Here is a 27,863-nt window from a genome sequence, read left to right on the forward strand (position 1 = left end):
TCAATCCACGTTTAGTTGACGGATCACTCATGTCCTCCCAGCAGAAAAGCCTCATTACCGTAATAACGGAAGCGTACGCGCATTGGGAAAGTACGTGGCGGCTGACTAGAAAGCAGTTTACGGTGACAGCAGTCCTTGAACTCAAGATTACATCTTTGAAAATAGACTCCAAACTGCAGCCTAATCTCGACCTGCGAGAGGCAGCGATGTGCCGCAGAGCATCTAGCCTGCCGGAAATATAGAAGAAGAAGAAGAAGAAGAAGGAGGAAGAAGAAGAAGAAGAAGAAGAAGAAGACGTTACGTAATCAGACAGCGACCGTTGATGCGACGCACGAGGATGTCTTCCTCTACATTTTAAAGTATTTTTAGCAAGTATTTTGTCTTATACAGTACACAGAAGTAGTCGTCTAGCCCCGGAGAACAGCATAAATCAGAAATGGGTGATTTCTCGTCGCTCGGTCTCTCAGACTGGCTGATTAAACAGTGTAAACAGCTGGGAATCAACAAACCCACTCCTGTCCAGGAAAACTGCATGCCAGCTATACTGGAAGGTAAGACAGCCTGATCCAAATACATCAGCAGGCTTTAAACACACCACCGAGCTCTTCACCTGCTGTTTAATTACATCTGGAAGTTTTAAACGCACCACGAGCTGTTCACTCTCTATCTAAATACATCTGGAGGCTTTAAACGCACCACCGAGCTCTTCACCTGCTATTTAAATACATCTGGAGGCTTTAAACACACCATCGAGCTCTTCACCCGCTGTATAAATACAGCTCGGTTAGCTTTGATGGGTCTAATCAACAGTCCCGATAGGTGGTGCAGAAGTTCATTAAACTTCATTGAACCTTTAAATTTAAAGCTCGTTTCTTAGCAGCGAAGGTAAGAGGCAGACACTGTTCTTAATTTGTAAACCAGCTCTGGGTGCAAGTAAAATCCATTTTTAGAGCTGTTTTTTTTTTTTCCAGTTTTCGTATTCAGGGGATCTCTAACCAGCCTACTTTCCCACGATTTTCTCCCTTTAAATACTCAGAGTTTAGATTAGATTAGATGAGGTTAGTTAAGATAGATAGATAGATAGATAGATAGATAGATAGATAGATAGATAGATAGATACTTTATTAATCCAAAAGGGAAATTAAAATGTTACAGCAGTCAACAATGAGGAAAAACTATATGTGTGAAACACTTTGAAGTCGCAGGGCCTGAACCTTAGCAGACCAGTGTTGTTGAGTGAAGGTATTGTGTGTTTTTTTCGCCCAGGTCGGGACTGTATGGGATGTGCCAAGACTGGAAGTGGGAAGACAGCCGCGTTTGTGCTGCCAGTGCTGCAGAAACTGTCAGAGGATCCTTATGGCATCTTCTGCCTGGTGCTCACTCCCACCAGGTCAGTGCAAGCCGGAACACACAGATACATGTTTAGTTTAATGTATTGAAAAATCTAGCTGACGCACTTAAACCTGGTTAAAAAGCAGCCATTTATATTAATTTTCTGTATTGGTTCTGGTATGGTATTGAAACATTTTATGAGACCTACCACTTTAAATAATACAACTATACTCTAAACAACCCTCACATAGTATACACAAATGTTATATTAACATTTTTCCCAGACAAACAAAATGTGCTACAGTGTATTAATCTTTCCACATTTAAAGACAAGCGAAAACAAACATTTTTCCAACTGATGTACGTCAATGTGATGTCATGCAGGGAGCTGGCCTATCAGATCGCCGAGCAGTTTCGGGTCCTGGGGAAGCCTCTGGGTCTGCGAGACTGCATCATCGTCGGTGGAATGGGTAACTACATCAGTGCAGGCAGCAACATGATCAACACGGCTAGAAACTCAGAAACACAGAAGATATTTCCAGAAACATTAGTCTGTTTTTTCAACTAGATCTCAAAGTGAGACTACAACAAGTGAGCCATGCACAAGAGTGTGCATCGTGAAGTTCTACATGTTTCCATGTATACAGTAACTCATAATGTCCACATCTGAAATCATTTTTGTTTTGAATTTAAAATGATAAAGAAATCGCTGTGGATATCAAAAAATTGAAATGAACTGTGTTCCAGCTCTTCCTCTCCTCCGTGCTGATGTTTTCTCTGCTGTGTTACTGACAGACATGGTGAGCCAGGCCCTGGAGCTGTCCAACCAACCACACGTGGTCGTGGCGACGCCGGGCCGACTGGCTGATCACATCCGAAGCTCCAACACCTTCAGTATGAACAAGATCAAGTTCCTGGTGAGTTCAGTCTCTTGTGGCTCGTCTTTTTTTAATGCTCATATAATTTGCATCCTTATGTCTTTACGTTTATTCCAAGGATAGATCAAGTTGTAAATACTTTTATTACATAGCGATTAAGCAGTTGTTAATGTCAAAAAGATGGAAATGTGTGTAGCTCGTACACCTCAGAAGACTTTTTAATGGTTATATCTGTAGCCATTAAGCTAACCATTTAAGCAGCTGATGAACATAAAATTGCTCAGTTGGCAGGTTTTCTGCAAGTCCTTGAAAACTGATGAAAGCAAAAGTTAATGCTGAAACCAGTACAATGAATGCTTGAAAATTACTTTTTACAATAAAATGTTGCTTAAAAGAGACAGATATTTATACAAGATGAGTTCTGTTGTAATTCTTACTTTTCATCCATGAAAATTAGGTCATGTTTGGACAATTGAGAATAAATATCCATCTTTTATAATCTTTTATTAAAAAAACTGAGTAGTACTGTTGTTGATAACTTCTTTGTGTGTGTGTGTGTGTGTGGGTGTGTGTGTGTGTTAGATTATGGATGAGGCAGACCGGCTGTTAGAGCAGGGCTGTACCGACTTCACCAAAGACCTGGAAGTGATTCTGGGGATTTTGCCTGCCAAGCGGCAGACGCTGCTGTTCAGCGCCACGCTCACTGACACACTGCAGGAGCTGAAGAGCGTTGCCATGAACAGACCTTTCTTCTGGGAGAGCATGTCAGAGTGAGTGACCTGCTGTGTAATTATAGGAATCAACTTAACTTATTTCGGATCCTTTCATTTAAAAAAATGGTGGGAAAGAACAGTCAGATTTACTTTTGCGCCCCGTTACAGATGCATTCAGTGTGAAATCTTGGATGTTATTTATAAAACAGGAGCACCAGCCTGGAAGTTCAGCTTTCCTGTTAACTGATCTGAGGTGCAGCTCATGTGTAATCGCTGGAGTGCTCCTCATGTGCAAACGCCTTTTGGATTTAAGGCAGAGTCATGCAAATAATTGGAGCACTGACTGATCGTTCAGCTGAATCAGTCAAGTAATTGTATGAGTTGTTTTTCAAGCAAAAATGGCAGAATGGCAACCATTCTGTTTCCAGCTTCTAAAATGTGAGGATTTTATATAATTTATGTGTCATATATGACAGTAAACTGAATATCTCTTGGTTTTTCAATAAACAAAGTGATATGAATACATCACCTTCGGCTGTCGGAAATTATAACATGCATGTTTTCCTGTTTTCTGACATTTTATAGACAAAATGAATAATCGATTATTCGAGAGAATGGTTGCCAACTATTCGTTATGAAAATAATCATTTATTTGCAGCTCTAGTTCAGATATGTGTAGAAAGGTCAGATATGTTTTTTAAAAGTTGTGTTATGGAAAAGAAAATGTGATTAAGATGGATTTTATAGAAAAGTTCCTGACAGCAGAATAAAAGTTAGTGCAGCATAAACAGTATGCAGAAGAGCTGCACTGCAGCAACACATAAACAAAATATAATTAAAAGAAAAAAACATTTTAATGATTAATGATCTCATCGTCAGTTTTCTTACACCAAACAAAAAGTGGAGCAGATGTGCGTCTGTGATTCATACACATGAACTTTAAACTTGACAGCAGATGCAGATTCTTGTTCTGTGTCTTCATCTTTTTTTATTTTATCTTTGTGTTAATGTCTCCTGTCAAAAGTTCCCACACGACTGAGGTTGTTTTGTTGAGTCTGTGTTGTAAAGTTTGTGATTTGACCTCCATCTTGATTTGTGTGACATCTTGATGTGGGCAGAAAAACCACAGTTGCGTCTCATATTAATCTAAGTTTAATGTGCCTGCTGCACAGAGGCTGTTGGGCAGATTTCCACTTGTTATAAACCTCTGAATATCAAAGCATCCTGATCTGATCGTTACTGTAGATGATGTAGCACTCAGATACTTCCTGCACAAACCTATAACTGAATCTGAGCCTGAATCCAAACCACCGTCAGTGTTGCTGTTCTGCACCATGACCTCTGACTTCACTGGCAACAGAAAATCCAACGTATCCACACAAAACAGTGAAATATCACATTGTTGTTATCAGGACGCGTACGGTGGAGGAGCTGGACCAGAGGTACATCCTCACTCCAGAGAAGGTGAAGGACGCCTACCTGGTCCACCTGATCCAGACTTTCACAGACGAGCACCACGACTGGTCCATCATCATCTTCACCAACACGTGCAAGTAAGAATTAAGCCTGTACGGTATTAACACAGGATGTCGAACACCTGTATAATCTGCGACAAAAACCCTGCAGCCTTTGTCGAGTCTAAAGCTAATATATAATAATAGACAACATTTATTTCTTCAGAACTTGAATTTAAGTGTGACTGGTGGCAGGTTTCTCTGTACATGTCAGTGTCACAGTTGATTTTATATATGTTTCATACATATTTATCACATAAAGTCATTTGTTTCTTGTTGTTTTCTCCACAGGAACTGCCAGATCCTCACTATGATGCTCAGGGAATTTAACTTTCCAACAATCTCCCTGCACTCAATGATGAAACAGGTGAGACTCCTCTCAACAGCAGAACAACGCACAAACTTAATTTCACAGCTGTGAACTGAGTCCGCCGCTGTGACGCTGGACCTGAGCGATGTTGTTCAGCTGGACACTATGTTGAAGGAATGAAAGCTGAAGGATGGTCTGTATGAGGACCTGTTTTAATGTAAAGTTTGAAGATACAAGAATGTGACTTTACTTTGTGTGAGAGAGAAGTGAGAGGAAAGATTTCTTCCCTTATCACCTAGTCTTCAGAGCTCTGTATTGGACATAATAACCATATTTGTCTAAAGAGACAAAGACATAAAGATGTAGTGAGCTCAAATCCCTTGTGATAATATGGGAACACCACTGCTAGGGATTAAAGCGGATTAAACCCGATGAATGGGCCTGCAGAAAGAATAAACGGCTGCTCTTTATCTTCTCCAGAAACAACGATTTGCAAACCTCGCCAAGTTCAAGGCCAGCGTCTATAGAATCCTCATCGCAACAGACGTGGCTGCCAGGTAAGAAGCTCTGCAGAGTCGCCACGTTTCTCAGGGATGATGGGCTTCATCTTTGCCATTTTTATAATTATTCTTTTATCAAAATCATCTGTCAGTTCCTCTCAAAGTAGTCGCACAGGGTTTCAGACTTAAAGCACTTAAAGCTTTGTTTTGACATCGTCCTTCCTGTTGTTTCTGACTCACAGAGGTTTGGATATTCCGACTGTCCAGGTCGTCATCAACCACAACACCCCTGGACTCCCTAAAATCTACATCCACAGAGTCGGCCGAACTGCTAGAGCAGGTATTTAAACCTTTAAACAACTTTATTAAGTGATAAATCAGAAAAAAACAACATAATCGTCGTTACATTGATGACTTGCTGTACCCCTGCAGGGAGGAATGGAGTGTCCATCACACTGGTGACACAGTACGACATCCACCTGGTCCACTCCATCGAAGAACAGACTCGTAAGTCACTTAGTTATAAAGACTGATGTCTGTGGTTTGTAATGCAGCTCTGACGGATGGCTTATTTGACTCCCATGCTTGATACAAACAGTATCCAGTGACAGGAAAGATAGAAGCTGAGAGATTATATGTCAGTGTTAGTGGAAGGTTTCAAGCGCTTGGTGAAGTTTAGTGACATTGTCTGAGGATCCAACTCTCATATTGACAAGCAAAAAATGTATGCAAGCTTATTTCTCTGATCATAACCAACAGTGTTAAAATATTGACTTCCAAAGGTTTAATATGGCTGGTACTGGAATGTCTGAATTACTTTGCTCTATTTCAAAGACGTCTAGTGTACATTTTTAATCTATTTTTGGCCTTTATCACAAAAATGAGAAGAGGCAGGAAACATTTGGAGCCAAGATATCATGAGACAATATCCTGGACCAGATAAAAACACCAGATGTTTCAATTATGTCGATATTTAGGAGTTAAAAATATCTAAAACAGTATATTGGCAGATAGTAATTTTTTTTCAACATAAATACATAACATAAACAACAATCTTGATTTGGATCCCTTAGATTAGTTGTTTTAAAGACTTTTCACATGATACATACTAAGCAGGATATTTTACAGACGAAAATCAGCTTGTCAACTATGTAAAGGCGACACTGTTTCGAAATTACCTCACACCCAGTTCAACATTTCTGTTCTGCAATTTCTTGTTACACATCGGCCGTCATATACACCGATACAGATATATCTGCAATAAGCTAATATCAGATGATATAAAGGTCTAACTCTACTAACAGAAACCTGAAAAAGTCCTCAGTACAGAATGTAATGTTGGTGGTTTTAGCAACACCAGTGTGTGTATGTTACAACAAACTGGTCTGTTGTGTTTGTACAGAGACGAAGCTGAAGGAATATCCTGTGGAGGAGAAAGAAGTCCTGAAGATCCTCACCCAGGTCAACGTGACCAGACGGAAGTGTGAAATAGTAAGGATTCCTCTTTTCAGTCATTATCTCACCTCTTGGTACTTTAGTGCTTGAGGGTTTCTTTGAATGTTTCTGGTGTAGTTACAGTACTCGTGATGGTGATTTTAAACCAGTACTTCAAAAACATAAGAGCCTTGTTTCGCACGAATTCACTGCACAAAATTCTAAGTCTGTAAATACTTTTCAGACTGGACCATGCAGATGTTCTAGACAGCAAAGCATGAAGTTAGATTATCTCACTAAACTGATGGAAACCTCTTCTCTGTGTTGTAGAAACTCGAGTCTACAGACTTTGATGAGAAAAAGGAAATCAACAAGAGGAAACAGATGATCCTGGAGGGGAAGGCAAGTACATTTCTTTAACGGCCAAAACATTTGATGGTTTTTGCTTTAACACACCAGTGACACATTTGGTAAAATCGAGTTAAATGTTTGAACACGAACGAAAGAAAAATGCTGTTAAATGCTTCATTTTTCAGGTTCAATAGAATCCTGTAATTTCCTACAAAGAAACTGACATGTATGGAAAAAAAACTGTGTTTCCAATTAATGAATCCCAATTAATTGTTAGTGTAACTTCTAGATTAATTGTCTGGAACCAATTTTGTGTCTAATATCCAGTAGATGTTGAGATATTTCAAAGAATAAGTGAAAACTTTGACTTGCTGGTGGTGCTGGAGGAAAAGTCAGGGGATCACTAAAGTCTTAAGTATTCATCGTCTGAGAATGGTGAATGTCTACACAAAAATTTCATGGTAATCCATGCTGTAGTTGCTGAAATATTTCAGTCTGGATCAAAGTGGTGGACAAACCAACTGACAGACATTGACTTCCTTAGTTAAAAATGTGATATTTGTCTACAGGGAAACTCAACATATATGGCAAATAACTGTCTCAGAACTGTGTCTACTTTTCCTATAATTAGTACCAAATTTCATTGCACGAAACCGAGGAAATTACAGGTCTGTAAAATACAGTTCTTCTGATTCTTCATACGTCAGTGTGAGCAAAATCTCAAAGTGCCCAGTCTCAAAACCTACTACTTACAATCTGGTTAGAATGATGTAAGGCTACTGATTCGGTACCTGTCCATCACTTGAGTTTGCAACTTGGCTAACAAAAGGCCTCTTGTTTCAGGACCCGGACCTGGAGGCCAAGAGGAAGGCAGAGCTGGAGAAGATCAAGAGCCAGAAGAAGAAGTTCAAAGAGAAAATCCAGGAGAACATTCAGAGACAGAAAAGTGGACAGCTGAAGAAGAAACTGATGAAGAGAAAACAAAAGAAACAGAAAAAGGCAGAACAGGCGACATCGTGAAACTGTTGTGGTTTGACTCATGTATATACAACTTTTATTACTGTGCAATATCTAATATTTTCATATTTGTGAGCATCTGCAAATAAACATGGAATGGATTTCATAGCAGAAAAAACATCTCAAGTTGACAGCCTTTATTGATTCAGTTGTACAACAGAGTCACCGAGATGTGACGACCCTTCACTGCAAATAAGACTCTTCGTTTCAAATAGGTATTTACATCACATTGAAATCTCTAGTCCATTAGTTTAATCTGCCTTTTGACGTAGAGAATCAAGAGTTTGGATGCAAACTGAATCGGTTCTTCAATGATCACTGCACATGTTGCAATTCATTGTGGCTCAGAAGATGGGGGGGAAAAAAAAAAAAAACACCAAAGCAATATTACGGCAGCAGGTTTTTTTTTTTTTTTTAAAGCTATAACATGTCAGTGGAACAGGTTGATATGAGAAACTAATAAAAATCACACCAGTGAGAGACTTGCACATCGTCAACAAAACAGAACTATATCTAAGTCAGTTAAACATGGCGTCGTCTACTCACAACATGATTGTCACATGTCTGCTGAAATGAGAAGCAGGTGATAACAGTGGAGTACATTCTTACTGTATTCAGAAAGCGTCTTTCCTGGAAGAGACTCTTTGTTACAAAACTACAATCCCTCGGACAGTTTGAGGATACAAATCTCTAATGAAGAAAGGAAATGGCGTCCGCCTCATTCCCGTTGTCAGCAAGTTGCTACAAAAACTGATTTTTAAATTTATTTATTTTTTTTAGTAAAACTACACAAAAATGGCTAAATAACACCCAACTGAACAAAACAACATGACGCACAAAGCAGCAAATCTGACAAAAGCAAAGTTTGGATCAACTCAAGGGTCATTTTCAATCACGACTCGCACAGTTCTGCAGGAAAAAGGATTTAGGATCCACATAAACCTAGAGAGGAACTCCACAAGAAATACATAATGCAGGCAAAACAGCTTTGCACAAATCAAAAGTCCACAGAAGGAAAAGAAACTCTACCAGCCTCCGTTTATTTAACTCCAGAGAAGGAAGGTGGCTTTTTTTTTTTTTTTTTTTTTCTTTTAAAACATAAGCCCATCCTTTAAGAAACAACCTGGCAGCTTAACTCACTGACCTCATTACCTGGCCTGATTTATATAAAAAATAAAATATAACAAATCCTTTCCTGTGGGCTTCTCGAGCCCTCCGGTGTTCAGAAGGTTTTTATATGCTGGTAGTTTGACTTTTTAACTACATTCATGCTTGTGCTGCAGCTGTTTATCTGAAGGTGATTGGTTATAGGCACTGATTCATGTTCTTCATTCACTTTTCATTCACCTCCCTGCCATCATCCAATCAGTACTGATGGCGTTTCCACTGTGATGAAGTCTCGGTATATTTAATCCACACAAGATCCAAAACTCTTTCGGATTAAGCAGGTTTTTTAAAATTCTGGGGCGTGTTTGATAGTTTTGACATATTTCCTTTATGAATGTCTTAATTTTTCAGCCCCCTGATTATCTTTGGATTTGTAGATTTTGGTCACTGCTCATATGTGTTTTATACTTTGTGTGGCTGGGTAATATGACCACCACTCTCGCTATATTGCAAACTAAGTCACTAAGTTAAAATGTGACGTGTGAAATGACACTGGGTTCCCAACTAACGTTATTATTTGCGGGGACTGAAAAGTCCTCGAGCCACACTTTTCGCCTCACGATTTTAAACCCTGGAACTGAGCTGGACTCGGTTTTTCCAGATGTGGAAACTCTAACATCCTTCTCTTCTTTAGCCACCTTCCTTTTCTACTCCTTACCTGTGGTGGATTGATTGCCACGACCGCCTGTAAGCCTCAACTGTTATCATCCTCTTTTTTACTATCTTGTTTGGTTTCTTTCACCTCAAGCAGGGATTTGTGTGATGAATGTGGACAGTTCACAATTATTCCCCCTTTAGGAATCACTCGACACAAAGCATTCAAGCATCTTCCAATCTAAGCCTACACAGAGTGCTTTTTTTTTTTTTTAAAAGAAAAAAGACATCTGGTCACGAAACACAGCGGACACTGTTCGTCATCAAACCTCTGCTTTCAAAAGATTAAAAATAGGAAAAGCCTTCACTGAAACACAAATGACATTGAGTTGAATATTCAATGCTGGTCATGTTTGATAGTTTCGATGACTTTTTTGCAATTTTGTGCTCTGTGGTAAGAAAGGTACTTCAGAGAAGAATAACTGTCCCATGATGATCGCGATATCAGTGGGATTCGCGTGTCATGCCTTGAAAAAAACAGTCTGAAATCCCCGTGCCACTCCACCACTGACGTGTGGTCAGAAACCACCCCATTAAAGACCTCGTGAATGAGCCAGTGGTTCCAAAGGCAAATGAAAGGTATTTCAATCCAAGGCTCTTTCATAGTTTAATAGTCAGTCTTAAGCACAGAAACCGTGTTTTTATTTCCTCTCCGAGAGGGTACGTCGACTGCTGCTTCCTTCAGAGGCTGCTGAGGTTTTTGGGCTCAGTAGATGATTGTTGGTGCCGCTCTCCTCCCATGATAAACCTAATTCAGAATAGTCCAGGACATCATACAGGTTGAGCAACCAACAGACTTTAACGATGAGGATTTTGTGTTGCCTGTTCGATGGCTTCCTGTGATCACGACCCCCCCCCCTTGCCGGTACGAGCTGCGGGGGGGGGGCGAGGAATGAGTTCTTCAAATTCAGCTGGAAAGCTTCGATCCTCATCTGAAGGCAACTTTAAAAGACTTTCCTGGAGGCTGTGGGGTGAAGGGTGTTTGTTGGATTATTTAGTTGGGAGTTGAGCCTCATTTGGATTCCCATGAAGAGACCGTTGAGATCTCCCCTCTGTTTCCCTCGGCAGCTCGACCACACGCCGCCATCTTCTCGACTTCCCTCCTCACTTTGCACGGGCATCGGTCCCTGCCTCTCACTTGTTCACTCGGCCTATCTTGCCATCTCTCTGCCCGTCTGTTCGTGCTCTCTTCTTCTTCTACCCTCTTATTTCTCTCGCTGGTCATTGGTTTGGTTTCGCTATCCCGTCGCTTTCACTCGGTGGTGCTTCGGATGTAGCAGAGGAAAACAGGTATCCATTTTATGTTTTTATTATTTCCCAGATTAAAAAGCTGATGAACTAAGCTCAGCTCAAGCCTAGCTCCCTTCTTCAAGCGACCTGCAAGACACAAAACAGGGTTCAAAACGTTTGTACACAACATAGGAAGAGGATTAAAAAAGTCAAAACAGCTGGTAGAAGTTGCCTATCTAAACGCCACAGCGCTCCATGTTACTTTGTTTCCCAACCAATGTGATTTGGTTTCAATATCAGCAGTTTTCACCTGGCAAGTGAAAATGAAACACTAGTTACTGCAATAGGGGATTCCCAAAGGCTCTATAGCTTCCGGTGTTTCCCCTATAATAGTACAGGAAGGAGAACCCCCGCCAGGCCAAAAAATATATATATTTTTTTTAAAGCCAAAAAGAACGCCAAATACCCATTAATTCGGAAATCAGTAGCGTTTGGGAGCCTGTGAGTAGCGTTGTTTGGAAACGTCTGTGTCGCTGCCTGGGAAACTCCAGGTAGCAACTCCTTTTAAGGAATAGGGCAGTACGTAAGAGTGGGTAAGCGAGAGAACGAGCGTCAGAAAAGTGACTGTGAGCGGAGCAGAGGAAAAGGTTAGCAGTAAATGTACAGTACAGACTACAGTGTGTCAGTCAATAAATGCCGCAGCTTGTCAAGACCAAGAAAAGTCACATCTGTTGTTTCCCCAACTGCTGGAAAAGTGAAGGAGGGTTAGCTCCAAACAAGCAACAATGGGTTAGCCTAACCCGAAGACGCTAAACAGAGAAAAAGAGAAGTTTGAAGTTTGTGTATTTGTGACTTTTTGATTGATGCTATGTAATTACAACCTGGTAGTTATGTTAACTAATCAAAACAAAAATCAAAATTGTACTATCAGATCACTTTTTAGATGCAACTGACAGTGTTTAACGTTTCTTTTAGTGAGAACACATAATAACTGCAAATTAACAGCTTTCCGTGTATTGAGGTCTTGATCATCTTTAAAGAAGCGAAGGTGGTGCATCACAGCCAAAAAAGGTCATGGTTGAAGTACTTACGCTCTAATACTGTGACAGGCCAGTCACTCCACCATGTTGGTATGCACGTTCACCCTGGTAAGTCGAGTCCTGGGACAAAGCCACGTCGATTTGGGACTTGAACTCATCGCCCAGGTAGCTGTCCTGAAGAGTCAGAGAACAGAAATATCTTTACAAACGCATCTTCAGACACTTGACCTTGAGCTCAGGGCCCCTTTAACACTTTTCAAATGCAACCTTTCAGTTTTCACTGGATTTGTTTAACTCAAATAATGAACATGACCAATACATCTAAATTGTATCATTCAATATGAACTATGTACGATACAAATGAACAAACGTTGCAAAATTGAAAACACCACAACTACACAAGATTTTCTTCAAGACTTGTCAATTCAGTAGCCTACCTAGCCCGAGACATCTCTACTGGAGATATTCAAAATAATAATCAGATTGTAACAATCATCAATACACCCTCTTGCCCTGGGTGACGGCGACGTGTTACCTGGGACAGCTCTGGCTGGGAGAGGCCAGGCTGGCTCATCTGAGAAGGCTGGCTCATGGAGATGTAGCCCTGAGTCAGTGGGCCCTGTGAGAACGACTGGGAGGCCCCATCCTGGCTGACTTGGCTACTCTGTCCGTTACCCTGACTGGGACCCTGGTTTGCAGAGCCGCGGGCCCTCTGTCGCCCACCGCGCCCAGGCTTACCCTTCATAGCTCCACGGCCTAAATGACCAAAAAAAAAAAAAGGAGCAGAACCAGAGTCAAAACTGGAGCACAGCTGGTAACCAACCATCAGATGAGGGTCATGATATCTTATTTACATTGGATGGAAGAAGAAAAGTAAAGACACGGTGTGATTTCAGGGCTCATTTTCAGTTTATGAGGTGGTTCAGTGGGATATCTCAGTGTTGTATTATACCTGCAGCGGGGCCGTTGGTCTGGCCAAGGTAGCTGGGCGGAGGCATTGGTGGCATCACCAGGTTGAAGGGTATGGGGATATTCATAGCTGCCATGTGACCGGGGCCCGCCCCGATCATCCCAATCTGGTCATGAGTTTGAAAGTACATGTTGGACGGACGTCCTGCTGGAAGAGAACAGACAGATCAAGGCTCCTGTTTGTATTGAGAAAACAAAACTAGGTGCACCAGTTGGTAAAAGAGTTAAAATCTAAAAGTAATCGCATAAGAAGCTTCATCGGTTGTACAGAATAGTAATGCAAAAATTGTAAATTTGACCTTTATGTAATTAAAGAAAATGATATAAATATGCTGGCTAGCCTTGTTTATTTAACAATTACATAATTATTAACTGTTAACTATTCAAATACTAAACAATGTCAATACATATTTAATGTGAGGTGCAAATTGTTCACTTGGCACACAGAAACCTCTGTTTAAAATAAATAGTCAGGTTACGCAGGGTTTTAAAAAATTAAAATAAATACCAGCACTGCTGCGGTCATAGGCAGAGCCAGGGATGAGGGCCTCACGGGCGTCGTACATCGCAGTGCTCATAAAACGGCCCCCCTGAAACAAATGAAAATACACCAGACAGATGGTGTCAGTCATTTAGTACCATTTAGTAGTAATCAGATACTTAACACAGATTCATGTTTTATTTCATGTGGCTAGTTGGTAACAGATTTTTAACATCAGTATTAATTACACATAACCATCTTTACTCACAGGATTGATAGTGTTGACCAGCTTGCGGGGTTTGCTGAACTGCATGAGGCTCTCCCTCAGGTTGTTGAGGGGTCCCTCCACAAGCACCTTCTGCTCCTTGTAGTTGTTGAGAAGATTGTTCCACAGCGGCTGCTTGGACAGGGCCTTGGGGTTCCCCACAATGATCACACCATACCTTCATACACAACACACAAGACTGCTGTCATAATAGGATCTTTCACATTATTTCTGGTAGTTTTTGTACAAAGAAATCCAGTGAAAATCTGACGTATATATGTTGCTTTTAGCCTGTTTATCCCAGTCTTCCTGTGCAAACACATACAAACAATCGTAGGTATATGTTGACCTTAATTGTTTACAAATTGTCAAGATTTTTACAGATTGGATCCTCTTTATGTGACAGGGTTGGGTGTGACTGGTTTGCATGATTAATAATTAGTTTCTACAGGTATTTCAAAACAGTTTTTTTCAATTTTATCCACTGTGATGACTGTAACAGTTCTGAGGTTTTTACTTGGCTCGGGTCAGCGCCACGTTGAGACGACGAGGGTCATTCAAGAAGCCGATGCCCTGGTGTTCATTGGCACGGACACAAGACAGGATGATGAAGTCCTTCTCTCTGCCCTGGAAGGCGTCCACACTGGCAATTTCCACTTGCTACATGGGGACAAAAGGGGGAGATTGCACAGTAAATACAATGGAGGAGCAGATTTTGTCCGGTGCCACTGAATAAGTGACGACAAGTAAACCTTGGCAACTTTGAATTTGAATGTACTCTCAACTCTGGCTCTCTAGTTACTCAGATGCCTCCATCTTTTCTGTGGGGAGGACAATATAACTACTGCCAAGACAGACAACCCTCAACTACTCCACTTTTGCTCAGTTGACATTATTTTGAATCTTAAAAAATAGCTTAAAATCATAAATAACAAAACAAGTTATGCCTTATCTCCAGCTCTTGTCTCAGGTGTGTGAGGTACCTGATAGAGTTTGGTGTGCAGGGATCCACTGAACTGCATGTACTGGACCAGGTAGGAGCGCTGACCCTCATATGGGGTGATGATGCCAATCTGGTCGGGCTTGGCTCCCGCCTTCAGCAGCCTGGTGGTGATTTTCTCTACATTGGCAGCCTCCGTCCTAAAAAACATTGCCATCAGTTTAAAACCGTTACACATCAGGAAAATTAATTCTAGTTTAAGCTACTGTAGAGTGTTATACTGGTGAGGTTACGCTCGAAGCAGACCACTCAATACAGTACTCAACACTATTGCGGCAAGATGTTTTTACATCTCGCTTCACCGTGCCAACGTGATCATCCCAAACGAGGCCTCGTTACGTCACACTCATATCAGAGAGGTGTGACGCTGGTTTTGGATACAAGGTGTGCTTCTCAATCTGCCACAACATCTAAAAAACAGAGCTGTGGACTCTTTCAAAGTGATCCGTTTTTAATAATAATTGAACAAAATAACTATAATGAAAGGAGTTAGACCACTTATAATCTGATTAACTGTTTCATCTCGGTCTCAGGTTTAATTCAACCAAGTGCAATACCAATAGTTGCCCAGCAGATGTCACCATTTTGACTTCAAATGCTTTGAAACAGCGAGTCATTCTCACACTGATTCAGTGCTTCAGAAAGCTTCATTTCCCCCATCACTATACAGTATCACTGTCACTGTACTCTTCTCTTAAATATGGAAATCCTGCCTACGGTGCCTCAACACACCCTGAAAAATAAGAATCTGAATTAATTCACTTGCTTAAGTTGCAAATAAATGCACAGAAATTTGTTTAGGTGATCTTGACTCAACTTTCACTGCAAAGCTCAAGTTGAAGAGAAAACTGCCCGTAAAGCCACAGGAGACTTGATGTATAACTATGCTGATCAATTATTAAACATCAAATGCACTGTGCCTAACAGTTGAAGTAAAATTAAACTTCTTCTGATTTGCAGAAAATCCCCTCTCAGTGTCCTGTGGAGGTGATTCTGGCTTTGTTGTATGTCACATGGTGGACTATGGGAGGGATTTCTCTACTATTACGGCACAACTTGCTGCTGGTTTATGTTGGTTTTGATGTCCTACAGCATCCTCTCATGTCCTTCTCCATGAAAATGGCGCACCATAAGCAGTTACCTGTTAAGGTAGGAGGTTCCAGAGCTGGCAATCTCCTCCTGTCCTTGAGTCACATAGAAGAACATGGGTTTGTCCGGCTGTGGCCACTGGAAGTCAAAACCCTTCTTGATGCGGTCAGCTGGAGAGAACAGGAAGATTTGATTACGTTTCTAGTCTCTGGAGGCTGCGGATAATTTTATCTGGTAATGTTCCAGCCGCAGTGAAAATGTATTTGCCCTCTGTCAAACCAAACGATGAACGGCTGAATCTTGACAAACCTGCAGTGACGCCATTCTGCAGGGAGCCCTCATAGAAGATGTTAGAGGGGAAGGCACTGAGAGCTGGGTGCATACGGTACTGGACCTGCAGACGGATTGGCCGGATCCCCAGAACCACCAAGCGTTCAAACAGGGACTGTGACAGACCTGCCTTGGCCGCCTTCTTACACATCACCACAGGACCCAACTGGCAGTGGTCACCCACCAGGATGAGCTGGGAGGAGGAAGATGAGGCACACAAGCATGACGAGTGGGTATATAAGAGCACGATATAAGAAGTTTTTTGTTTCTGGATGTTCACCACATAACGTTTTGCTAACAGCTAATGTTAGCTGAACATTTACTTTATATTTTAAGTTAAAGTTCTGATAAATGCTGCCAGTAAGTTGTAAGACACTCTGTTCTTATATACACGCCATCATTCCCATTTCTTTTTGTTGCCCTGGTGTTCATATTCAAGTTCCATCAAAGTTAAAATGTTTTAAATTCATTGTTGTGGTGAAAATAAAACAAAAACATGAGTGATGATTGTTTAAATATTTAAACTGGGCAACATTTACTACCTACAGCAGTTGTGTGGCTGAGTGTGTGTGTTTGTACCTGCTTGGCTCCCAGCACCACAGGCACCATACACTCAGGCTCGGTGGCCTGGGTGCTCTCATCAATCAGGATGGAGCGGAACTGCATCTTGGCCAGACGAGGGTCTCCAGCACCGACGCAGGTACAGCAGATCACGTCAGCGTTCTGGACAACAAAGACAGAGAGAGAGAGAGAATTTGCAATACTTAAACAGAAGAAGGAGCCAGGGTACGGTGGTGAAACACAAGGGGGTCTTCTACTGTGATTATGATTACAACTTATCATCCTGTCTGGGGGTATTTGTTTCTATACTGAGCTCACGAACTCAGATCTGTACTGGTTTCTACAAAAAAGTAAAAACACAACCCAATCAATAAGCCTTCTAGTTATCAGGACACTGTACAGAGATGATCATAATGATCATTCATTTTGACCGCTTGGCTGAAACTACTTCTTTAAGTGCACAAGCAATACCTGTAAGGATATAGCAAGCACCTTTACAAGTTTACCACTGAAGACTGCAACAGGAAACCATTTTTTAAAAACGTTAAGCTTGAGCCAGACACTTTGAGGCTCCTTCTCACCATGAGCAGCTCCCTCTCAGCAGTGCGTTTCAAGGCCCTGTAGCGCTTCTCATCCGCAGACGACAGCTCGCCGGTCTCATCCTTCAGCTGCTGTAGTTTCTGAAGCTCCGGCATGCTAAAGGAGACAACACACATCAGGGTGACTACAGTAGTTATACACTCCTATGCTAATCTGTGATCTGGTGACTCTGAAATACATGCTTCGGGTAGTAGCAGCAGTCTATGGTTTAGAAAAAAAAAAAAGCTTTTCAGGTTCAGATCCAGGACTGGTGGAAGAAATCTGCGAGAAAGTGAATGAGAGACAGCATCCTCTAATGCAAAGAACCCAGTCTAGGTCTATAGCTAGACCCCAGATTTAATTCTGGTGTGCACTTGTCATCCAGGTGTGCAGATTAAAAAAAAAAAAAATGCAAATCCTAAAGGACATGCATGTTTGTCAATGGGTACCTGCACTCAAGTTTTTCAGCGCTGCTGGTAACAAAATGGGTTTATGTATGAAGTTTCCCAACATGCCACTGACCTGTCCATGTTACTGATCTGGTTGTGCAGCGCCAGGAAGGACACAGGTGACTCAATGGCCTCCCGGCTCTTAGCGCACAGCCTGACCACCTTCAACCCAGTCTTGTCAATCTTCTCAGTCAACTGGTCCACAGCAATGTTACTGGGAGCACACACCAGAACTGGACTGCAGGACGACACACAGAGTTTGGACAGAATGGTGCATTGAGAAATGGGTTTAAATGCTATAATTTGTGTTATTCCAGCTACTGTAGGAGTTTCTTTGAATACAAGTATTTGCAAAACTAATTTTTGTCTTACCCGTTGCCCTGACGGGACAGGTGGTAGACGATAGTGGCAGAGGTAACAGTTTTTCCAGTGCCAGGAGGACCCTGGATCAGGCTGAGAGGCCTCTGCAGCACCGTCTTCACAGCGTACACCTGAGCACACAAGCAACAAAAAACAGGATTCAGCCCCTCAGAACTGAAAACAGCAAACAGTTCATGCAGACATCAAAACTTTTTTTTTTAAACGTATGTGCCATCTACTCAACCTACTTGCAATAAGGATGATGTGAGAATCAAATCCTAAATCCCACAAAGATACTCCATTTTCAAAATCCATTAGAAAGCAGCTGTGCTATATTCATGCACGGATGTGTGTAAACTCAACTTATACTTTTTCATGCAATGACTTTTTCAAGTGTTAATTACTGTAATGGCAGGAGACAATGAACAACAAAATAACAAGAATTACAGGGTCTGTGTGTTTAGTGAGGTCTGACCTGCGAGTGATTGAGGTCAGGTAGGCCCTGGGCAGTGAAGCGCTTGGGCAGCTGGCACTTGATGGTGACATCTTCCACTTCGTGACCCAGCAGTTTGTGGTAAATGTAGCCGGACACAGAGGTTTCGTCCACTGCAAAGGTCTTCAGGGCGCTCTGCATCCTGCAACAGCACATACATAAAAGTCATTGTTTCTGTCTGACACTGACACAGCTGGGAACAAACTATTAACCACTTAAAAAGAAAAATGTCTTTGGGATTTACAGCAGGTACGGGAATGTCTTTCATCAAAATGTACTTGTACCTGCTGAGGAATAAATGGCAGTTTGACGAGTGGAGCAACAGAGCTGTCCCCTCAAGGGCAGAACTTTTTGAGCCTGCAAGTAATGCTTAGCATACACTACAAGACTTTGAAAAGACTTTTAAAAGTCTAAAGTCTGACACACTCTCGCATCTAAAGACAACGTGTGACATTTTGCAAAGACTGGGGATCTTGCAAGGTCATTATTTGCAAGACTACAACTATTTCCATCCTGCTGCTGGTGGAAATTTATGAGACGAGAAACTGTTGAACAATGAGCAGAAGAAGCGTTTGGCCACAGCTGCTCTTCTGTGTTCAGTGGTTTGTTCTGAAAAACCAGCCAAAAAGAAGAAGAGAAAACACCACAGAATGAGGACACGACCCTGGTTGAGAGAAGGTGGACAGCAAGGACGCATTTCCCCGAGTCCCCGCCATGTTTACTAACTACCCAGTTTGCTGCTTCCTGTTTGGTGCAGGAGAGAGCGCACCCATTGGTAGTTAACAATGTTCACGTCATTCCGATAATATTAAACATGTTCGATTTTATCAGAATGTCAAGACGTGAAAAAGACTGACTTAAGACAGCTTGGACTAAGTTTTATGACCACCTTAAACCAAACAATCGGAAGCACGCCACAAGTCTCAAAACTCATGATTTTATTCCTACACTGGAAATGTCTGCGACAGTCTGCACAGGTTTAGACTCCTGACCTACTATGTTCAGTGAAGGGCCATTAGAGCGACCTGATGTTTTATAAACTATATTCTAATGGAAAAACAAATTAACTAAAAAATCCCAGAAGCCATGAATACAGCTGTATAAGGGCAGAACATTACAATTTGCCGCTTCCTGTTTTGGCAAATAAAATCATGGTGGCAAAAATGAATTCAAGGTCTACATCTGTGACACAAGGGAGCCACCAATCTGTAACATCACTTTAAGTGATGGTGAAATTACTATTTCCAGTGGTATTCAAGCTTTATTTCCTCTGTAGTAGTAGGTATGTTAGGTATCCAGCTTTTGCTGGCTTGAGTCTATTCTGGACAAAATCAGTCACAAGTTTCAATCCAAAATTTTACATTTTCACAAACTGTGGCTGAAAACACTCCTTGCCATTTACATGCAAATACTGGTATTCTCAGGGGAACTCGGTCCTGACCAAAACTGAAATTATTACTTTACAATTTAGAGACATGTCAGATATGTACAAAATGACCCAACACTAAATATCTTTATGTATGTTTACGTTTCCTTATAGCGTTTACAGGAGGTAAAGTGAGATATACAGCCTACCTGTCAAAGGAAGTGGACTTCCACACAAAGTCCACCTGGAAGTTGTGGGGGATTTCCACAGGTGCTCCAACACTGCTCCGCAACTCAATGGCAATTTCATCCCCATAGTCTTTAAACACAGGATGTCAAGGAAATCCAGGATTGTCCTTAAATTATTTCTAATAGGTGGGGTTAGGTCATCTATATTAGTCTTTTATAGTTAAACTTGATGATACAGGTGATATTAAAACGGATGATACACACGCAACTGCTAACAGTGAAAAGGATACTGTCGGGGACTTTGATGACATGGCCGATTCCTTTCCACAGCGGGGCCAGGTCTCCCTTGTACCGCAGGCAGATCTCATCACCTTGCATCAGCCGCATATCTGAGATTGGCGAAAGGACAAAAGTTAGAATCCGTTTTATGCTGAAAATGACCCGCTAATCAACTAAGGATGATGGGATTTGGTGATGAGTCAAATGATGTTGACAAAAACAGCACAAAACCTCACTACAAAACTGAGGCAAAAAACAAAACCAAGCACACATGCCACCAAAAGATGCAAGGTGGGAGGAGGTCGCGTGCAATTCTGAAGTCTGAAGGGGCATGGGGAGGGGCTCTATCTGCACCACAGAACCACTGGGAGGAAGTGAAGCTTAGAGAATTACCACCTGAATCCGTCTTGGGCAGTGTGAAATAGGCAATCCGCTTTTTATTCAGCCCCAGGTCCCACCTGACCGTTATATTGTCTTGGGTCTGCAAGAAGAAAATAAAAAATATATATCATCAACTAATAATAAAGGTGGTTAAAAAGTATGATATCAAATCACCTTCACAATATTTCTGTAACTCTAGAGGTGCCGTTAAAAAAAAAAAAAATCAAAACCAAGATTCATTAAAATGTGTTGCACCACAAAAAACATCTCAGAGTGGTCTGGACCACAGCTGCATAGTATACATGAAGCCACATAATAGATTAATGGATTTCTGAACAGGTTTACATGACGCCTGAAACTAGCTCCACACAAATGACCATGAAATCCGTGGAACATAACCAGCAGCCTCTGAGTTACACATTTACACAGCAGCAAAGACTGAAAACAAGAATTATTACTAAGACATGGTGTCCAGGTACCTGGGACTCCTTAAGCTTCTTGTCATAGTCAGCCTCCAGTTTGACCAATGGGCCAAAGATGTTTTGGTACTGGTAGGCGTCCTCGTAGCGCAGCAGCACATGCTGGGGTTCCTCGTCCACACCGGGTTTCTCCAGGTCTTCCAAGGTGGCACTGGGGTTGTCCTGGGAGGAAACGCAGTGACAGCATCCGTTCACACTGTTCACCACATCACATCTGACAGATTTCTTTTAAAACTGTTGAGCCACAAGCGGACGCCAATCCTCTGTATGGGGCTGTCACTTACAGCCCTTAAACCCGTGCTGGCCGCTTGACGTTTGTAAGCCTCTTGTCACAGCATCGTTATTAACAACTGACCCTGAAGGACAAATAGCCTCCCAGCATGTCAGGTGCATACCTTCCAGAGTTCCTCCAACTTGTTGATCTGCTGGGCGGTGATCTGACGGGCTCGGAGCTGCTCCTGCTCTGATGGGATCTTCACCAGCCAGGACAGAAAACAGCGGTCCTGGATCAGTGGCTGCCATTGGGAGCTGTCCCAGTTGATGTCCTTCAGGCTACTCTGGCTGGCACAGGGCTGCCTGCATGGAGATACAAGGTTCAGACAAACAGAAACATAGCTCATGTTAAGGTTATGTCTGGAGTTTTAGAGTAATCAGACTAGTAGATGTTAATGTGTTCACTGGTTCACTGCCTTTAAACTGGTTTCTCACAATCTATGTGAACATGGAAAGGGTTAAATTAATTGCGACAGAGCAGGAAGCCGCACCTTCTCCAGCACCAGCTGAATGTTTATGGACATTAGCAGGGAGTTCCCAAGCAACATACCTGACTACACTTCTCTGCCAGTGAAGTCACATTTCAGAAGGAGTGAATCAACAGGTTATTGACTAAATGTGATGAACAAGATGTTAATGAGTGCAAGCTTCTCTTCTTCTACCAAGTTTATCTATAACAGATATACTGCATCAGCATATATGCAGGTCAAACCAAACAAGAAATTGTAGAACAGTAATGGCAAATGGATGTTTGAGGTAGTTAATAAACAGGATCGCATTACAGTTTGTTGACCAAACTGAGTTTAGTTCATATCTTTGTCACAATTCTTCAATCGCCATATTTTCATGGATATTTACAAAAAATGTTTTAAACTGTCAAACACCGGTATTAGTATTGCCCTTAAAAATACAGTTTCTTTCTACCTGCCAAGCTCTAGTTTTTAGTTTCCCCCACAGCTTTTCAGTTTTGGAGTAGAGGTAGAACTGACCCTGAAGAGTGAAGCCATTAATAAAAAATATTTTTGACATTTTTATGAAATTATCTTCATAAAGATGTCTAAGTTTTGATTATTTAGCTACCATTGACAAAGGAAACTTTTGATTTATTGCTGTAAATCTCGTTCAGCTGGCTACTTTTCATACTTGGCTAACAAACAGTAGCCTGAGCCTCAGGGCACATGACAACTCATCTGGTGTAAGGGCTGAAACCTGAGCAACTGATGCGAAATGAACTTCATCATGAACTTCCTGTTTCTAATCAGGAATTAGCATATTTAGCTTTCAGTTCATGCTGCAGAGCATCTTATGATGACTGAGCACGTAGAGGTTTAATGCTCAAGGACACTTTTGACAAGACATACTGAATTCGTGGACATGCCGTTGCAGGGCGGACTACCTATGTACAAGGCTGCCACTGACACTTACCTGCAGAGTAGCACCACCACAGAATCAGCCTTGGCCGGGATGAAGCCCAAGAGGAAGACATTGCGACAGCCGCAGTTGTAACACTCCAGCACTGTCTCGCACAGTGGTCCATCTTTATGCAGCGTCACCTCTTTGCATTTGGCCCTCACCAAGTGATTTACAATGTGGCTGGAAGTCAGAGAGCAGGAGTCAAATAACTGGGAAAATAATCCAGAAACATTCTGATATCTGTGACATTTGTCCTGGTAACGCTGCTGCAGAAGTCTATTGACAGTTTGCATAACAACAATTATTGACCCACAGTACAAAAACTAAACTGACTCTATAGACCATTTCATTATTTCAAACTGACATTGCAATTCAACGTCATCTGTGTGGCTCATTATGACATGAATGACAATGTTTAATGACAGTCATACTGTAAAACTAACATTTTGACAACCATAATTAATTTAATTAATTTCTTAGAATAACTAACAATCCTCGCAGTGTTAATGTAGCTCTTCCAAAAAGCTTTACAGTTTGCCTCTCATTCATCTCTTCACCCGACACACTGATGGAGCTACAGTCCAGGGCAGAGGAGCCCGGGATTGAACCACCAATCTTACGATTGGTGGATAAAAAAAAAAGTTTAAGTGTGCTTTTTCCATTTTTGTCTGCCTTGATGGTTTTAATGTTCTTATGCTTATATGTGAGGTAATCCGATGAAGGTAAGTTAACTACACACCTGCCAGATGTGTTGCCACGTCCATTGCAGAACCACTTCTTGCTGGTATTGCAGTACACCACACACGCTGGATCGTGGATACCACAGTAGCTGAAAGACAACAACACACACATAAACAGCATCTGAATTACTGCAGTATGTAGTCAAAAATACTACATGAATTCAGCACTCTGCCTTGACAAAATTAAAGCCAGACCAAACTGACTGAATTACAGAAGAAGTACACACACAATATTAAGTGTCACTCTACCCAGAGTCAATTGTTTGTCAAAAAACCTGATGATCTTCTGCATTATTTCAAGTTTTTGGCTGTTCAATATCTTACAAAGAAACAAACTGCTCCATCACTTTATGGGTAAGTCTGATTCTTTACTGATACCTACAAGAATCTGAGCAAACATGGGTGTAGCACCACAGAAAGAGGGTAATTATATGTACAGTGGGACAGCACATTTATTCAAAATGTTCAAAACTTCAAAACTAATATTATGCCTACAAAATCCAACTTTTATCCTTCCTTTTACAAACACTCCCAGACATGTTGAGGAAGTCTGTGCAAGACTAAACAGCACATCCCAAGGCTGGGAGACAATCGCATTTTAAATACAGTAATAACAGTTGAACCGCATTTTCCTAAAAGATGATACCTTTACCTTACAAAACTCTCAATAACTTCTCCACCTTTTCCACAAGCAACAAGTGACCATCTTCCACATGTGCATATAAGATCTTACAGGAATATAAATGATGCAAGTTGTGGCCTATTTTCTGTTAATTTGACAGATGGGCTCACAATTTTTAAAGTCTGACTGAAAACACTGAAAGAGGTTTTCCTCACTGTAATCATTCCTCCTGTTCATACTGGCAATGTAAGTGATGGGGGCCAAAATCCACAGTGCATCCACACAGCCATTTTATGCAAAAAAGTTTATCTGATGCTTACATGAGGCTTCAGCAGTCTGAGTTAGTCATATCAAGTGGATATCTGACACATTTACAGTCTTTGTGGCATAAAATTCCCCTTTTGTGTTTCCCTGTTGAGCTGCAGTGGAAGTATAGTAACAAAAAGGACTTTGGCACTAAAAAGACTGTAACGTTTAAAGATATCTACTTGAACTGACTCATGTGGACAGCTGAATCTTCATATTAGCTTTAAGATAAACTTTTTTGCTCAGTTTTTATTTTGGATTGGGGGATCTTTACCTTTTATGATGAATAAAACAAGTATTAATAATTCAGTAGTGTGTAAACATCAGAAAATAAACTTTCTATGTGTGCCCCACGCTGTAACGTTAATCATTTCCACACATGTTGCTCCCTGTCAGTTTACCTGCAGGCGTGCACAGGCAGGTCTTTGGTGTAGTAAGTGTCTTCTTCATCCTCCTCGAAATTGAGCTCGGCCAAAAGCTGACTGGCTTTGGCCACATCATCCACCCCGCCGTTGTGAAGTCCCTCATCAGGACCATTTACCTGCAGCACAACACGAGCTTTTAGCACAAACACAACGTGAATAGTGTATGCTACCGACTAGCAGCTAGCAGGTGGGGAACACAGGGCGGAATAGCCTAACAGTTATAAATTTAGATTGTCAAAGCTCGTAACTCGTATCTATGGTCGTTAAAGTTACACCTGTGAGTCTTTGCTTCTTCGCACAGTTCAAAACAAACATGCTAAGACAGCCACAATTACTTTAGGAGTTAAGTTAGCATGTAGGCTTGCTAGCAGCGAGCTAACGTGAAGCTAAGTAACGCTGTATCCAAAGCTAGCTCGGCTAACTGCCGCTAACTGCCGCCAGTAGACCGCGCTTTGCTGCGGGCTCCGATGATACTGAGAGCTGCACACCTGTCCGTCCAGCTGGCTCTGAGTCTGGCCTTGAGTTTGCGTCTGGCTGGGGAGGGTGAAGTCGGTGAAGTCGTACTCGGAGCCCTGTGTGTCCGCTCCGAGCAGCTCGGCTTCCTCGGTGTCCAGGAAGGTGAGGGTCTGGGAGCTCGGCCCGTACGCCTCCACACTCATCTCGACTCAACTTTCGCTTTACTGAGCTGGTTTCCGGTATTCGTCCTACAGATGGCTGCAAATCCACACAGTGCGTGTTTATCGATATCTGCTTTTGAAGGCGACGCCGATAGTCTGAATTTGAACCCAAACAACAACAACAAAAAAAATTTGTACCGAACAGAACCTCGAAAAAGCTCCAGCAGGTCCAACAGCGACTGTGACGGACTTCCAGCGCCGCTCGACGTGTGACGTGTAGCGCTGTAGAGCAGAGAGAGCCAATCAGCGGAAAGAGCTCTCACTCTGACCTTATTTCCTGGTATCAAAACAAAATCCCCAAACCTTTGCTATGAAATACCCATCTGATTTTTATTTATTTTTATAGAAAACATCACCTACGGTTAACTCACTGTGGCACTGTGTAATAACCCTGGAACACTATAATACCCACTATACCTACTCAGTATATGTATTTATTTTAGTCTAAAATACAAAATGTGCAATGCATTTTAATCATTACTGTATATTTGAACAGGCTGTATATAGTGAACATAACCACCTACTATATGTATATAAAGTGACGTCATTTTTGTTTACCATTTAATATTTATCTATGACTCCTTGCATTCTCCACTTCTTCGCACTATTTGTATCCTGTTTACAATCCACAGAAACTTGTTTATATTTCTGAAGATTGTAGTGTTGTTATTTTGTGTAAGTACATTGAGAGCCACTAAAGTAGAGTGAAGTTCCTTGTATGCGTAAACATATTTGGCCAATAAAGATGATTCTGATTCTGACTTACAGCATGTGTGACATTAATACAATAACAGAAAACAATTAGGCATCATAGTGAAATAAAGATGAGTCAAAGGATATTGCTTCACTTTGAATTTGTTGATACAGTGGTAACATGGTAACAGGCCAAACCGTAAAATTAATAATAAATAAATAAATAGATGGAAAAATAACTTAACAGAATAGGTAGGCAATAAAATCAGATTTCTTTAAAAAAAAATCTTGGAGCATACTAACTGTGTGTGAACATTTCTTTTGTCAGATGGATAGACTCAAAATACTTTATAAATTCAATCATGAGAAGTTCAAATGATGGGCGAGACCTTGAGAACTTGAATTTATGAATGTGGAAAATACCCATCTGATGCTTCTTCTTCTTCTTTTTCTTCTTCTGATGAAATTTGCAGCAGACTAGACACAGCAAAGGCATACTGCTGCTCTAGGGCGAACTTTACCATTAGGCAAGCTAGGCAACTGCCTGGGGTCCTCAACTAAAAGGGCCCCACATAACTTCCACAGGGCCACATAAGGGCCACAAACAGCTATAGATTTATTATGATGTTTAGATATGAAAAATATTCAATTATGTTACTATTCTAACTTATTGTACCCAGAAATAACTTACAAAATGCCCCCAAAGCACTTAAAAAATATGCAAAATATGCACATTTCACATTTGAAATCCCTGGTATGTGACATAGCTATGATACGATAACAGTTTTTGTTGTTTCACAATGTTCCGCGATGAGTATTGATTTCAATGATCTGTATCTCCAACTTCTGACAGCTCTGCTTACATAAAGCTTCTTTCTGTGTGATAGTTGGTGCATTGCATCAAAACAATATTATGCAATATTAATACTATTACTTAAGTAAAAGATCAGAATGTTTCCACCACTGTCATTTTCTGGGTGTATTGTTATTGTTTCACTTTGTAGCAGATGGTGTAATCGGAGGCATCATAACCAGAAAAGAGAGTAAAAAGTTAGTTATTACACTTCCTTTGCTGGATTATACCATTACTTGCATGACTGAAAGTCTTTACAGATGTATTATGCAGTTTTATTTGTACTTTCAGTAATGGTATTGAGTTGTGTCTCTTGTGGGGCACAATTGCAGGAACTTGAACAAAAATGTGCAGAAGTCAGGCCAGTACATCTATGCCCATTGTACCAACATCTTATTTGCACAACTGAAAAGTCAGTTAGACTTTTTTAAGTCATAAATAGCGATGTTTAA

General features: G+C 41.2%; 2 protein-coding genes across 5 annotated transcripts; one reads left to right on the forward strand and one right to left on the reverse strand.

Moving 5' to 3' along the window:
- Nucleotides 1-273: 273 nt before the first annotated feature.
- ddx49 (DEAD (Asp-Glu-Ala-Asp) box polypeptide 49) lies at nucleotides 274-10,080 on the forward strand. The gene is made up of 13 exons (XM_044360635.1): nucleotides 274-551; nucleotides 1,267-1,390; nucleotides 1,717-1,802; nucleotides 2,128-2,249; nucleotides 2,793-2,980; nucleotides 4,336-4,476; nucleotides 4,729-4,804; nucleotides 5,228-5,304; nucleotides 5,490-5,587; nucleotides 5,680-5,754; nucleotides 6,650-6,738; nucleotides 7,012-7,083; nucleotides 7,876-10,080. Exons 1-13 carry the CDS (start codon nucleotides 437-439, stop codon nucleotides 8,050-8,052), a joined length of 1,440 nt encoding a protein of 479 aa, XP_044216570.1. The 5' UTR covers nucleotides 274-436; the 3' UTR covers nucleotides 8,053-10,080.
- On the reverse strand, nucleotides 8,172-26,088 carry LOC122988380 (regulator of nonsense transcripts 1). Of its 4 annotated transcripts, none has more exons than XM_044360633.1 (25): nucleotides 26,014-26,087; nucleotides 25,677-25,902; nucleotides 25,165-25,304; nucleotides 23,835-23,924; nucleotides 23,108-23,275; nucleotides 21,805-21,985; nucleotides 21,410-21,571; nucleotides 20,943-21,030; nucleotides 20,561-20,659; nucleotides 20,292-20,400; nucleotides 18,699-18,858; nucleotides 18,236-18,354; nucleotides 17,937-18,101; nucleotides 17,417-17,531; nucleotides 16,854-16,997; nucleotides 16,254-16,467; nucleotides 15,997-16,114; nucleotides 14,839-14,995; nucleotides 14,373-14,515; nucleotides 13,859-14,033; nucleotides 13,618-13,699; nucleotides 13,093-13,257; nucleotides 12,676-12,896; nucleotides 12,192-12,314; nucleotides 8,172-11,247 (listed from the first exon to the last, which is right to left on the reverse strand). In XM_044360633.1, the coding sequence occupies exons 2-24, from the start codon at nucleotides 25,845-25,847 to the stop codon at nucleotides 12,195-12,197; spliced, it is 3,306 nt and encodes a 1,101-aa protein (XP_044216568.1). In that variant the 5' UTR covers nucleotides 25,848-25,902; nucleotides 26,014-26,087; the 3' UTR covers nucleotides 8,172-11,247; nucleotides 12,192-12,194. The 4 variants fall into 4 exon arrangements, with proteins under 4 accessions (XP_044216568.1, XP_044216566.1, XP_044216569.1 ...); XM_044360631.1 differs by having other exon boundaries at nucleotides 26,004-26,054; XM_044360634.1 differs by having other exon boundaries at nucleotides 13,093-13,254; nucleotides 25,677-26,088.
- Between the last annotated feature and the right edge of the window lie 1,775 nt (nucleotides 26,089-27,863).

Source organism: Thunnus albacares, chromosome 9 (genome assembly GCF_914725855.1).
Source record: "Thunnus albacares chromosome 9, fThuAlb1.1, whole genome shotgun sequence".
In the NCBI taxonomy this organism is placed as follows: Eukaryota; Metazoa; Chordata; class Actinopteri; order Scombriformes; family Scombridae; genus Thunnus; species Thunnus albacares.